The 12,745-nt window shown below is 43.3% G+C and overlaps 1 protein-coding gene across 1 annotated transcript in view; it reads left to right on the forward strand.

Annotated features, from left to right (window-relative positions):
* The window catches only part of fndc3a (fibronectin type III domain containing 3A), a 29,783-nt gene that overhangs the window by 13,533 nt on the left and 3,505 nt on the right, over positions 1-12,745 (forward strand). The window contains exons 3-22 of the mRNA XM_068745245.1: positions 1,568-1,644; positions 1,756-2,002; positions 2,225-2,335; positions 2,369-2,557; positions 3,284-3,342; positions 3,938-4,104; positions 4,211-4,270; positions 4,886-5,024; positions 5,612-5,665; positions 6,029-6,153; positions 6,333-6,507; positions 6,987-7,073; positions 8,728-8,866; positions 9,420-9,488; positions 9,588-9,706; positions 10,663-10,768; positions 10,938-11,113; positions 11,247-11,360; positions 11,470-11,619; positions 12,036-12,379. Of these exons, the coding sequence (XP_068601346.1) occupies positions 1,568-1,644; positions 1,756-2,002; positions 2,225-2,335; positions 2,369-2,557; positions 3,284-3,342; positions 3,938-4,104; positions 4,211-4,270; positions 4,886-5,024; positions 5,612-5,665; positions 6,029-6,153; positions 6,333-6,507; positions 6,987-7,073; positions 8,728-8,866; positions 9,420-9,488; positions 9,588-9,706; positions 10,663-10,768; positions 10,938-11,113; positions 11,247-11,360; positions 11,470-11,619; positions 12,036-12,379 (2,707 nt within the window). The remainder of the gene's footprint in view (positions 1-1,567; positions 1,645-1,755; positions 2,003-2,224; positions 2,336-2,368; positions 2,558-3,283; positions 3,343-3,937; positions 4,105-4,210; positions 4,271-4,885; positions 5,025-5,611; positions 5,666-6,028; positions 6,154-6,332; positions 6,508-6,986; positions 7,074-8,727; positions 8,867-9,419; positions 9,489-9,587; positions 9,707-10,662; positions 10,769-10,937; positions 11,114-11,246; positions 11,361-11,469; positions 11,620-12,035; positions 12,380-12,745) is intronic.

The raw sequence follows: 12,745 nt of genomic DNA on the forward strand, positions 1-12,745 counted from the left end.
TCAGTTTTCTTGTTTGTCAGCATTGATGGGAACATTAGTCGCCTTGATCAGTGATCAGCAGCACAATAAACATCCTACTTTATTTCTCTTAAAAGTAAGTGGCATTAGCCGTACACACCTTTTAGCTTCCTCTCTAATGACACTGTAATCTGAAATCGATGATGACCAAGACACCGACCTCCAGACGGGGATCTCTCATGCTCTCCCACATTGAGATGTTTGTCCTTCCAGACCTTGTGTTCTTGTGTAGGGAAATGGCTCTGCTTAACATGCCTATCTATCCACTGGCTCTGACCAATGAGGAGGGATTTTACAGCTAACCCTAAACCTTTTTTAATTTCAGTTTAGTACAATCCAGGAGATTTACAAACGGGCAGACACAAGACCCTTTCGCGTGGCCTCTTGAGGGTCTGTTGTTGTGACTTTATTATACCTCACTGTTCTGCACAAAGAGGGATCACTGTTGTCAAAGCTGTGACACAGCAGCCCATGCTGTCACACTGCCACATTAGCATGCAAGCAAGTGAGGAGATAGGACAAGGTACTATGCAAGCTGTCCACAGCTAGTAATTGCTAGCAGATAACTCAAGGAAAAAACAAAGTCAAATATGTCTTTGAAATGTGGAGGCAGCACAAAGTCCAGGATCACCTTAACCCCTGAGCAGATGCAAACATCTGCCACCATGTAACGCGAGCGGTAAATGTTGATACTCAGCATGTTTGTTTAGTATTGAGTGGGACACTGATGTCAAAAAGTAAAAGACATCAAAATCATTGGTCCCTGTTCTGTATGATGCATATCGAGCTTTCACCAGAGGTAAGAACTGTAAATGGTTCCGCAACAGCTCAAGGGTGGATGAGTGTCATGATGTCTCTCCTCTCATGCTCGCTCACTTTCACTTTCACGGTGCAATTATATACAAGTCAATGCAAAGTCGTTAGAAGCTGTGAAGACATGTCTGGCGAGCAAAATGAATTTTGCATTATTTGTGCCGGCACACAAGTTTGTGTTTGTTCCATTTGGGACATATCTTTGTTCGGATTCAGGAAGTGCCTCACAGTGCCTCACAGTGCCTCACAGTGCCTCACAGTGCCTCACAGTGCCTCACAGTGCCTCACAGTGCCTCACAGTGCCTCACAGTGCCTCAGCCTTGCTCTGCCGACCATGACTCTGAACCAAGAACTTATTTATTACTGGTTTTTAGTACCCGTCTGTAGTCGTGGATCCCATTTTCTCAATGAAAGATACAAATATTAAATAAAATGTGTCTCCACACATACTTTGGGTGGCCGTTAATATAGCTGGACCGTTTGTTATCTTTAACATAAACAAATAAGACCATTATTTTTCATACATCAGTGTTTAGAAATGTAGATGTTATTTAAGCAGCATTTAAAAAAGCTCTGTTCATATTTATTCATTTGTACGAGAGGGAGATATTTAGTGTTTTGTTTTCTTATGCTTCTGGATTTACACTATCAGCTAATTCCGTTGATACATTAACCATGTTGTGTAAGCAGCTGTTCCCCTGAAGTATAGTGTTTGATCTTGCGGCTGCTTTCTCAGGTCCTGCTCAGGTTCCCATGATGTCTCCAAATGGTTCAGTGCCTCCAATATATGTGCCTCCTGGATACGTTTCACAGGTATTCATTCTGTTCTTTTACCAATCCAGTGTTTTGACTGACATCTTGTCGAACTCGGAATGTCTTTGAAATCTGCACTCAAGAGCGCTTTTATTTTTTATTTTCTCATAGATAATTGAAGAGAATGGAGTGCGGCGGGTTCTGGTTTTACCTCAGCAACCGGAGTTCCACCCTGGAGGCCACTCCCCTCTCCATCACCCTCCACCTCCGCCCCATGCCCACCTGTCTGCCTTCATCCCACACCCTGCCATGATGCCCCCACCGCCCCACTTGTACGCAGGCATAGCAGGGGGTGTTGGTGACATGAGTTCTCAATACATCTCTCAATACCATCCAGCTCATGTCTACTCAGAGCAGGGTGAGTGTGTGGCAGTGTCTGCGCCCCGGACACTTTATTTGCACAAGAATGTTAAATAAGCAAGGCCTGAGTCGGACTGTTTAATTTTTCAGTGTCTCGCTACCGCCTTGTTTATGTGCATGCCCTTTCTTATCAACTTGCTGGTTTGTCACTTTTGACCTGCTTCTCCGGCTGCCTGTCTCTCTCTGCATACTCACGAATGCTCCCTGTATTTTCCTTCAGTCTCCGCGGAATCTCACCCCCAGCATGGACGACCCCAGTTTGTTCACAGAGATGACAGAACTAGCAAAACATTCGAGCGTCTACAGAAGAAACTGAAGGAGCGTCAAGGAGGTGGCGGAGGAGGAGGTGGCGGCGGAGGAGGAGGAGGAGGAGGGGGGCATGTTAAGGACAGTCCTCCCCCATCGCCTCAGAAGACTTGCAACAGCCCCTCAATGGTGGACATTCAGAATGGAGTTGGAGGGAAAGGGTCGGAGGCAGAGCAGGGACAGCTCACTCGTGCATTGGCCAGCCCAAACAAGCATACAGGCAGGGGCAAAAATAAAGAGTCAAGCGGTAAGGAGTTAAAGAGGAGAGGTTTGTGGAGGGTTTTAACAGAGCTAATATCAGGAGTGTTTTGCTCTCAGGTACCGGAATGGCGCCTCATTAGCGGCAGCAGCTGGTGGCAGTGACGGGACCAGCAACACTGCCAACATTACTCTTGATTACATGAACTCTCGCTGCTCATTAATCATTGAATTTAACAGTGCTTCTTTGCAGCCCCAGTGTATAATTAAGGAATTACTATTCATTTTGAAAGTGGAGGGGAAATATTCCACCTTTTGTTCTTCAAAAATGCAGTTTACCTCTGACACGTAGCATGGAAGCTGGTCGCCTACTATAAAAAAAAAAATCATACTGATGAAAAGGTATATTTCTGAATTTATGAGATGGGCATACAAACCTTTCTAAGTATCACCCCCCCCCCCCCCCCCCCCAATTATCAGTTTGTTTGTTTAGTTAGTTAGTGCTGCATTTAATCAAAGTGAGATATTTAGGGGCTATCATTGGCTACATGTGCTTTGTACAGGCCTTCAGGATGATGATGTTGACGATATAAACACACAATCCAAAAACTTGAAAAATCCAGAATTTTGCATCTGATAATTGGCCATTCTGCCCATCATAGAGAGAATGATTGTTAAATTTTGCGCAAAATCTGTTCAAAATGAAATGGGTATGGTATTTGCCATGTGCAAATTTTGTTTTTCATAAATACTGAATCTGTGTTTGTCTCCTCAGAGCTGGATAAGGAAGCTCTGGCCCTGCAAGCACTATTAAGTACCATCAGTAAACCAGTGGTTAGTATTTATGTCTGATCCCTTGTTTTTCTTCATAAAATTAATAATATTTGCCTTTGTCTTCCTCTTCTTTCGCTTATTCGGATCCAGGGCAACATTCTTAAATGACTCAAGAATTACAAAAAAATCACAGCAGCAATGTGAATATATACAGAGGAGAATATCTGTTTTAAAATGGACAGAGTGGGAATGAGCTCTTGACAGAATCCTTTTGATCTCACAAAAGATGCCATTTCTTGGTCTGATATCCCTGTAAACATTGTAAAACCAGGGTGTTTTTGAAAGGTAATGGCTAGTAAATAAGCAAAGAATAGAGAAGGTTCAGCTTCAACAGAAAGTAGATTTTCCTTGTTTTGATTGCCATACAAGACTGTTAAAGAACGTGAACGTTTTTAGAGTTACATTTTTTTCTTGTGATAAATATATTGAACCTGGAAACGTGTTACAGCACCACCTTTTTTCTTTACTATAAAAATGACTTTTGACACTTTTCATGAGCTTTTGTTAGAAGTGCGCAGTCTCCCATTCCATGTCCACGTTTAATTGTGCTATGGAGGCTTGCTGGTTGGTGACCGGTGAAACTTTCATATGACAGGTGTCAGACATCCAGCCAAGAGGAGCAGCAGTGAGCTGGAGTGCACTCACCGAGCCCGAACGCGAGAACGGAAGTGTGGAGGATGACGGCAGCTCTCAGGAGCCCTTTAGCTATGAGGTTTCCATTTCATCCAGTGGCAAAGATGGAAAGTACAAGAGCTTGTACCGGTGAGTACTGGCTGCAAGATGCTAGTACAAGGCTGAAGGCCAATGGCTGTTTTACATAGAAATCTATTTGAAACAATACAAAAACTGTTTCCTTCCTTTGATGCAGTGGAGAAGAAGCAAGCGCGACTTTAGAAGACCTTCGACCAGCCACAGACTATCACTTAAGGTAACCCGCCGCTTGCTTTTGTCACCTCCGCCGAGGCGAGGCGGAGGTTATGTAATCGCCGGCATGTGTCTGTCCATCCGTCCGTCTGCTAGCAAGATGACTCGAAAATTTCTGGATGGATCTTGAGGAAATTTTCAGGAAATTTGGGGAATTTACAATTTAGTGATGATCCAGAAGAGATCCTGGATTATGGATCAGTCTGACATTTTCTTAACATTGCAGTCAATGGAGCTTCAAAATGTGTTCCTCAATATCTCTGTTGATTATGGACCGATGTTTATGGAATTTGACAGTCATGTAGGGTGAGGGCCTCTATCTCACCACTGAATTTAATCCGGATCGGATTAAATATATTTAATTTTAACATTGAAAACCCCATTTACGGATTCAAAAATCTGTTACAAATACACATCATCTCTGATTCACTTTTACTTTTCATGGTTGGTGTATAAAGATACCAAGAACAATTTAGATCAGCATGTGGATGGTGTAAATCCAACTAGGAAGGGAATGAGCTGCTTGGCGGAGGTCTGCGCTCTGAGTGCTTTTCTAGTTTTCGCTGGTGTCGATGCACTGAGGAACACTTTTTCAATCACTTTGTTCTCCTCTCATTAGGGTCCAGGCCATGTGTAACGTTTTACAGGGAAGTCCGTCAGAGGCTGTGAGCTTTACCACTTTAAGCAGTGAACCAGATCCACCGAATCCTCCCAAAAAGGCCAGCGGGACCAAGAACTCACTTGTACTCCAGTGGAAGGTAAAAACAACAGGATGATGGATGAAGTTGGGATTTAAACCCATAGATTTAAAGGTGGAAGATAAGCAACAAAATCAACTGTTAAAGAAAGCATGTGAAAGTCAAAAACATTAAACCATAGTATTATTTGCCATAGCATCTTTTTGGAATATGTGATTATCATATAAATATCATTGTGGTATGGGAATTGTTTACTTATGACAAGTAGTAAGGCAAGTAAGTAGGAAACCCCAAACTGTCTGGGAAAAACAAAGTGTTTTAGGAATAAGATTCTGTTCTTCAACATTCCCTGAGGTACCAGATTATCATCTCTTCAGTATGTGCGCATTGGAAGCCACTGAGCATGCTCGTTAAACTTCAAAGAATATTGTGCGCAGTCGCGTTAGTTATTAGTAGAGCTGATGGTTGCTGCTTTGTAATTAACAGCAGTTATGGAAAATGTTTTGCAGTAAATGTTGAAAGAGGAATGATGGTAATTATGCCATCTAAAGGTCGTCCAAAGCCTCGTCTCTTCTGTGAAATGTTATCTTGTATGTGCGTGTCAGTTATATTTGCATGTTAAACTTCAAAGTATGATTTATTCACAGGCTCCATGTGACAATGGTTCAAAAATCCAAAACTACATTCTTCAGTGGGATGAGGTATTTATGACAATTATTAATACGAAGTTGTACAAATGTTAAGGTTGGCAATGGGCCCTGAGCCCATGTTGTTAATACAATATTTTCTTTCACAAATTGGGTAATCGCACGCCCTCCTTGCGACATCATTGCAAGATCTTTTTTGAGCATTTTACAACTGTCCCCATCCGAACATGTTTAAAACTTCCAAATCAGTATATATATATATGAGGTATAAATCAATGATGTTGATGAATTAAAACATATTACCATAGTTAAACACATCTCAAAGGATCAAGCAACGTGCACATTGTTTATCTTGAACAAACACTCTGAGCGTTTTGAGTGATTTCTCAGAACCAAAGACCTTTTAATTCTCTGAAGGGGAAGGGCACTGGGGCTTTTGAGCAGTGCTACTACGGACCCCAGAAGCAGTACAGAGTGACCAAGCTTTCACCAGCTTCAAGATACTCGTTCCGCCTTGCTGCCAAAAATGACATGGGTGCAAGGTAGGTGTTTTCACGGACTGGATTATTTCCTGGACGCATCCTCCCTGTTGTCCTTTTTTATGTCACTATTTCTTCCATTCACTGTCGCCATCTGTGTGTACGTGTGTGTCCCTCACTCTGTCTCCTGTCTCTTTCTTCCATTCTCTCCCATCCTCTGTCTCTCTCTCTGCCCTCCCCAGCGAGTTCAGTGACGTGGTGGACCTGTTCACCTCATGCAGTGTGCCATTGCCACCCTTCCCTCCAGAGCTGGAGACGGCGGGGGTGACCTGGCTGTGTCTGAAGTGGCAGAGGCCCACTAGCTCTCCAAAGGAAGATGACATCTACTATATTTTGGAGATGGAGGCGGAAGGCTCGGTATGTCTTAGGCTGTCATAGATAAGTTTTTTTTTTTAGATTAGAACTCCATCACAAGGATGAGTTCTTTGGACAGTGTTGCACGTCTTTGTTTGCAGTTCCTCTTCAGGCAGCATTAAGTATCTTATGCAAAAGCCTTCTTACAGTTTCTGTAATCATCAGATTAATAGAATTCCTTTTTCATGATTGATTGGCTGTATTCAGGTTTTGTTGTACATTGAAAGCCAAGCAAAATAAATTCTTGTGTTTTTCTTCCGTGACATTTCATAAGTTTCTTTTTATTACGTCTTGTAACCTCTGTCTGTACAGAAAGGAGCTACCAGTAGATCAAGGAAAACATTAAAAGTCCCCCCCCCCCCCTGTTCCCTGAAGCTGTCCGTCTCGCAGACCATTTTGTTTCCTGTGTTTTGTTGCTAGTAATTTGGTAAGTCGTTGCTCACCTGGCTGTTTTCTTTCTCTGCCATTTATCTTTGTCCTAGGGTTATGGCTTTCAGCCAAGCTACGATGGCGAAGAACTCTCTTGCAATGTCAAGAATCTCCACAGGAATACAAAGTACAAGTTTAGGGTAAGGCATCATAATCGCGATCTTTGCAATGTCTCACGCTGGCCATCCACGAGTTGAGACTGCAGTGGAGTGTGCTTGTTTCTGTGGAGGCAACACTTCAGTGCTGTTTTGACTGGCGGTCGCGTGACCAAGTTTAGGGACAGGCAAGCGCCTCTGTGTCCTGGTCACTGTCTCGCTCACTGTGTCTCAACTGTCTCTCGTTCTGATGCATTGTTTTTCTCCCGACTCTTCAGCCATTCACTTTTTAACGAATGACTTTTAGGTGGAGCCAAATTGAGGTTATCACGTTTTTCTTTTCTGGTGTTTTGTTCCAGTTAAACGACGATCACCTGATTAAGCTTTGTACCGTTCCTCACCTCACATTAGCAGTTCCAGGAAGTCTAAAAAATTGAATGAACATCACACAGAAATCTTTAATTGGGCTGCAAACGACCTCTATGTAGCAATAGTTTCATTCAATGAGAAGCATAACACGTCAAACTGGCAGAGTTAATAATTTGGAAGCTTGAGCTTTTTAAGCTTTGGCATCTTGTTTCTCTTATTCTCTTTTAGCGCTTTCCCTCAGACGCTTCTGCTTTCAGCTGCTTCTTTAAGGGGCATTCACACTCATGGAAATACCCATTTTGGTTTTAGGTGAGGGGTAGAATGACTCACTTGTGGTGATGACTGTGTTTATGAATACTACATTGATTAGCCACATTGTCATTGAACAGTGGAAAGTCCGAGACAGCAAGGTAGGAAATGGTAGGAATGAGGAACGCATGTGAGCACACAGTCGTACCGACTTAACAGACACGGAGCAGAGGAACACACTCAGTTTACAATGTTTGTATTTATTTGTTCGGACCCCTCGGTCTACTTTCATCATGAGTCCTCGGTTTTTCTTACTGGATGACGACCAGCTTCCATTTCCTCCGGTAGTCAAGCATGTGCTGCTGCTGTTGTTGTTTTTTTCAAGTTACTCTGCGGCAATTTTCCTCTGGGATCAATGCAGTGATATCTTCCAGCTAAAAAAGAAATGCATTATAAGTTTATTCCTACACTGCATATATATATATATGTCATGACTTGAATGCATATTGTCTGTACTTTGACTGATTGGTGGTTATTCTAGTTATTTTCCAGCAGTAAGAGATGAGAACAATTATTCTTTCTCTTCATGCAGTGCTTAAGGATCGGAACGCATATCCATGCGTAGACTGAAGCTTTGTATTCATTTCTAGAAAAGTATATCACCCAAGCAATCCACCATATTCCATATTCCATATTAGTCACTCAAGACTTCCGCTCTCATTTCCAATCTTCCAGCTGTGCAGTGGGAATGCAGCGTGGGCGCTGTGTACGTTTCTCTTGATTCGTTTTATAAATTTACTACTTGGCTGGCTTTCAGAGATTTCCATGTATAATTGCAGATGTGCAACACTAAAATGCACCCACAGCTTATCGCAGTGACATGAAATGTATCCTGAGAGGCCTGCAGCTGAATTGTCTGTGGTCATTTTAGTTGCAGGCAGGAAGTGTTCATCTCAGAGCCCTTCATTCTCTGTGCCCGAGTATAATCGTGGTCTGCTAACAAGAAACGCTCTGATCTTTACCGACTTGCCCTCATTTACTATCTATACAAACATTAGCCAATATTCTGTCATTTGTCCAGGTGGCTGCGTACAACTCAGAGGGCAAGAGTAACCCGAGCCAGGTGGTGGAGTTCATCACAAACCCAGACAAACCCGGCGCCCCCTGCAGGCCTGTCATCAAAGGAAGAGTCCTGCCCACGAGCTTCAAGATGGCCTGGGGTGAGAGCTCCCCTCTTTCTGTTCAAAGCCTTTAGTCTTGCACGCTGTTGATGTTCTTAAAAGGCCGGTTTACAATTTGACTTTTCTCACGGCACATTGCCTGACCGTAGATGAAATAGAAGGCACTTCAAGTCGTCTGCAGTAGATGAATGATCGTTATTTTCCTCATCCAGACATCGGCATCAATCCTTCCTAAATCTCACTCGTCAAACATGTCAGCCACAGCTTGCACTTTGATTCTAGTTCTCAACAAGAAAAAAAGATCTGACTGCGGCTCTGAAAACCTCAACATAAATTCCCTCTCGGTTTCCTCTGCAGTCGCTTTCAAAGCCACATTGTAGTGAAACACACTTCCTCTACTTCTACGTCTTATACTTATGAATGAGGCTGTGATGTTTTCAGACGCAGCAAGTTTGCATTTACACTATTTTACTTTCTGAAAAGAACATATTTTGTGTAGATTTCTAGATGCAGCAAAACTACGCTTCATGCTATTATCTGACTTCCTCGTTGTGTAATTTGATAATGATCAATTTTCTTGTCTGTTATTTAGAGCCCCCGAAAGATGATGGTGGAGCAGAAGTCACAGATTATGTTGTGGAGCTGTCTGAGGGCTTGAGTGGTAATTTCAAAATGGCTATAATAAAAAATGTTTATTGAAATTTTGAGTCGTGTTTTGAGCATTATAAATAACGTGTATTTTAAATGTGTTTGTTCCTAGGCTTGTCATGGGTGCGTGTTTACTCAGGGCTCGCTAAAGAGCATGTGTGTGAAGGCTTGAAACCTGGCTGCTCCTACCAGGCGCGTGTTTCCTGCACAAGCGAGGGTGGGCCGAGCCCGGTGAGTCATTCGTTATCGCCACGGGAAGAAATCATCTGACCGGTTCCCGTTTTATTGGAAATTGAAAGGCTTTTCAATATAGCGCCTGTTGTCTTTCTTATAATGTGAATGAATTAGTGCCAAGATGACTAATAAACAAGATGGTCACTCAGTACCTTCTAATGACATTAAAACATGATCCAGATCACAAATAAAAAGCCTAACTTCTCATTAATAAACTAGAAGAGCACTCGGCGAGTACAACCCTCTGCCAAACAGCTCATTCCGGACCCCTTTGACTCTGAATTTGTTGAGTGAATTGAATGCATATTTTACAAGATAAAGCCTCCATTATAACTAAATGGAAATATCCTGATATTTTTTTGTATTCAGAGGTATCTACCCGTTTCTTTTTATTTATTTTATTAAATCACGATAATTGCCGCATTCCGGATCCGATCCAGATGAAATTCTGTGGTGACATAAAGGTCCCCATCCTACATGATTCTGTCAGATTCCATAAATATCTATCAATAATCAACCGAGATATTGAGGAACAATTTTTTGAAGCTACATTAACTGCAATGTTAACAAAAATGTCAAGGTGATTCAAATTCCATGGTTTCTTCTTGATCAGGCCCAAAATGTAATCATCTGTTCCTGGTAACATTCCCAACATTCCATGAGAATTTTGTCAAGATCCGACTGTAGCTTTTTGAGTTATCTTGCTGCCAATCAGACAGACGGACAAGCGCTGGCAAAAACATAACAAAATTATTGCTACTGCCCTTCTATGTGGACAATTTTTAAATCGAGAAGAGTCTTACTTGCTGCAAACCTCCTACCATGTTTCATAAAAACCTGTCTGGTAGTTAATGCATAAAAGCTTGATATATTTAAGAATGCAAAAAAGGAAGCTGCCAGTTTGTGTTTTTGTCCTGGGACACTTAATTTGGTGTGTTGTTCCCCACTGCAAGCTGTCGGAGACCCTGCAGGTACAGACTCCCGCAGTGCCCCCAGGATTATGCCTGCCCCCTCGGCTAGTCGGCAAGTCCAAAGCCAGGGAGGTACAGCTGCGCTGGGGTGAGTCATTCCCCTCTCTGAGATCTGTATGGGATGTATTCTCACTTCTGGTGATGCAAATGTCTTTTGTCTAGTATTTGTCTTTGTATATTTATTGTTGTATTTGTTCTTGGAAAGCTAATTTTAAAGTGTACTCCACTTATAAATACCGGTTCCCTGAATTACACAGGACCCCCTCAGGTAGACGGCGGCAGCCCAGTGTCCTGCTACATCGTGGAACTGAGTGGGCAGCAGTCTGAGGAGAGCAGAGAGGTTTACCAGGGTCCAGAGCTGGACTGCTCTGTGGGAGGTTTGATGCCTGGGAAAACCTACAGCTTCCGGCTCAAGGCAGCGAACAAGGCCGGGGTGAGCAGCGTGTCGGCATTGATCCATCAATAAAAAGAGCGGTTGCTTTTCTGCTGCTTTTAAGCATTTCTCATCAAATTAAAAGTCTTCTTTTTCTCTCGTTTGAATGAAATTTGTTTTGCTTTGCAAATAGTTCGGAGCCCTTTCAGAACGCTGCGAGGTTACGACTGGCCCTGGGGCCCCGGATCAGTGTAAGGCTCCCTCCACCACATGCAAATCCCCCAGCTGTGTTGTTGTGAGCTGGGAGGTAAGACGTCGTCTGATAGCAAATCATAAAACATGCACACAAGTCATTACTTTGAACCGTGATATCAACTTAAGTGTTGATGAGCTTTCTCATTGCGTTTGTCTTCTAGGCCCCGCCTTGTAATGGCGCTCAGGTGACAGAGTTTCGTCTGGAGTGGGGAGCTGCTGAGGGCTGCATGCAGGTGTGCTACAATGGTTCTGCGCTCAGCCACGAAATGAAGGGGCTGCTGCCTGCAACGAGCTACTTCTGCCGAGTGCAGGTGAGCACCAAGAACCTCGCTGGTTTGTTTTCTGGCATGAGGCTCTTCTCACATAAGCTGGACTTGGATGACTGACTCGGCGATGGTTACTGAGGACGCCATTGATAGCGGGCTCAACTGTTAGCCGCAGCCCTCGTGACGTGGTATAAGCAACTATCGATTAACTAATTTGATTTATCGAGTAATTAGATAAAAATACGTTAAAGTGTTTCAGAATATTTTTAAGAGGTATAAAACAAACGAATGTTAATGCTTGCAATAACATTTATTTTGAACTGCACCCTCATTAGCATTAAGTCACGAGCAGTTAATGCAAAAAATGAAAATAAAACCAGAGTGTTTCACGGCTGAGCGTAAACGCTACGAGTGCTGCCGGTGACTCCAACAGCTGACTCTTGTGCTTTGCCTTTGTGCAGGCTGTGAATGTGGCTGGCGTGGGGCCCTTCAGCGAGGCAGTGTTGTGCCAGACTCCCTGCTCTGTGCCTGCAGGTGTCAGCAACATATATGCGCTGAAGGAGTCCGAGCTGCAGGGGTCCGAGAGTCAAGCTGACGCAGATGAAGAGGAAGACGAAGATGCTGAATCTCCCTCGCCACAATTCTATTCTCCCTCTACCTGTCTGGGCATTTGCTGGGACCCCCCGTGTGATCACGGGTCTGAGATCACGTCCTACTTGATTGACTTTGGAGAGCGCCAGCCCACTGCTGTCGGTCCCGTCACCAAACACGTCATCCAGCACCTGCAGCCCGACACCAGCTACAGGTGGGCGCTTCCTCAGCCTCACGTCAAAACGTTCCAGACAGGAGCTGCCATGAGTCGTAAACATATATATATAAAATGCAAATCAGATAAACACACTCCACATCATGCTTGTGCTGGGGTCCGGTCAAAGGGGAAAACTGAAGCACAACGTACTTCGTTACATTTCTATTTCCAAGGTATTTTTAATAGGACTGGTCGCTGTCTCTGAGACGGCGTGGATGTCGAGCTGTTATGATGCCATTTTGCTTTTCACAAACCTGCCATGGCTGCACTTCCCAGGCTGTGATTCAGGATTATGAACATTGCTCATTAGTACTGGAATATTTTCTTGAAGGTTTTGAGCTAAAAAAAAAAAAAAAAAGGCTA

The sequence above is a fragment of the Brachionichthys hirsutus genome, chromosome 11 (genome assembly GCF_040956055.1).
Source record: "Brachionichthys hirsutus isolate HB-005 chromosome 11, CSIRO-AGI_Bhir_v1, whole genome shotgun sequence".
Classification (NCBI taxonomy): Eukaryota; Metazoa; Chordata; class Actinopteri; order Lophiiformes; family Brachionichthyidae; genus Brachionichthys; species Brachionichthys hirsutus.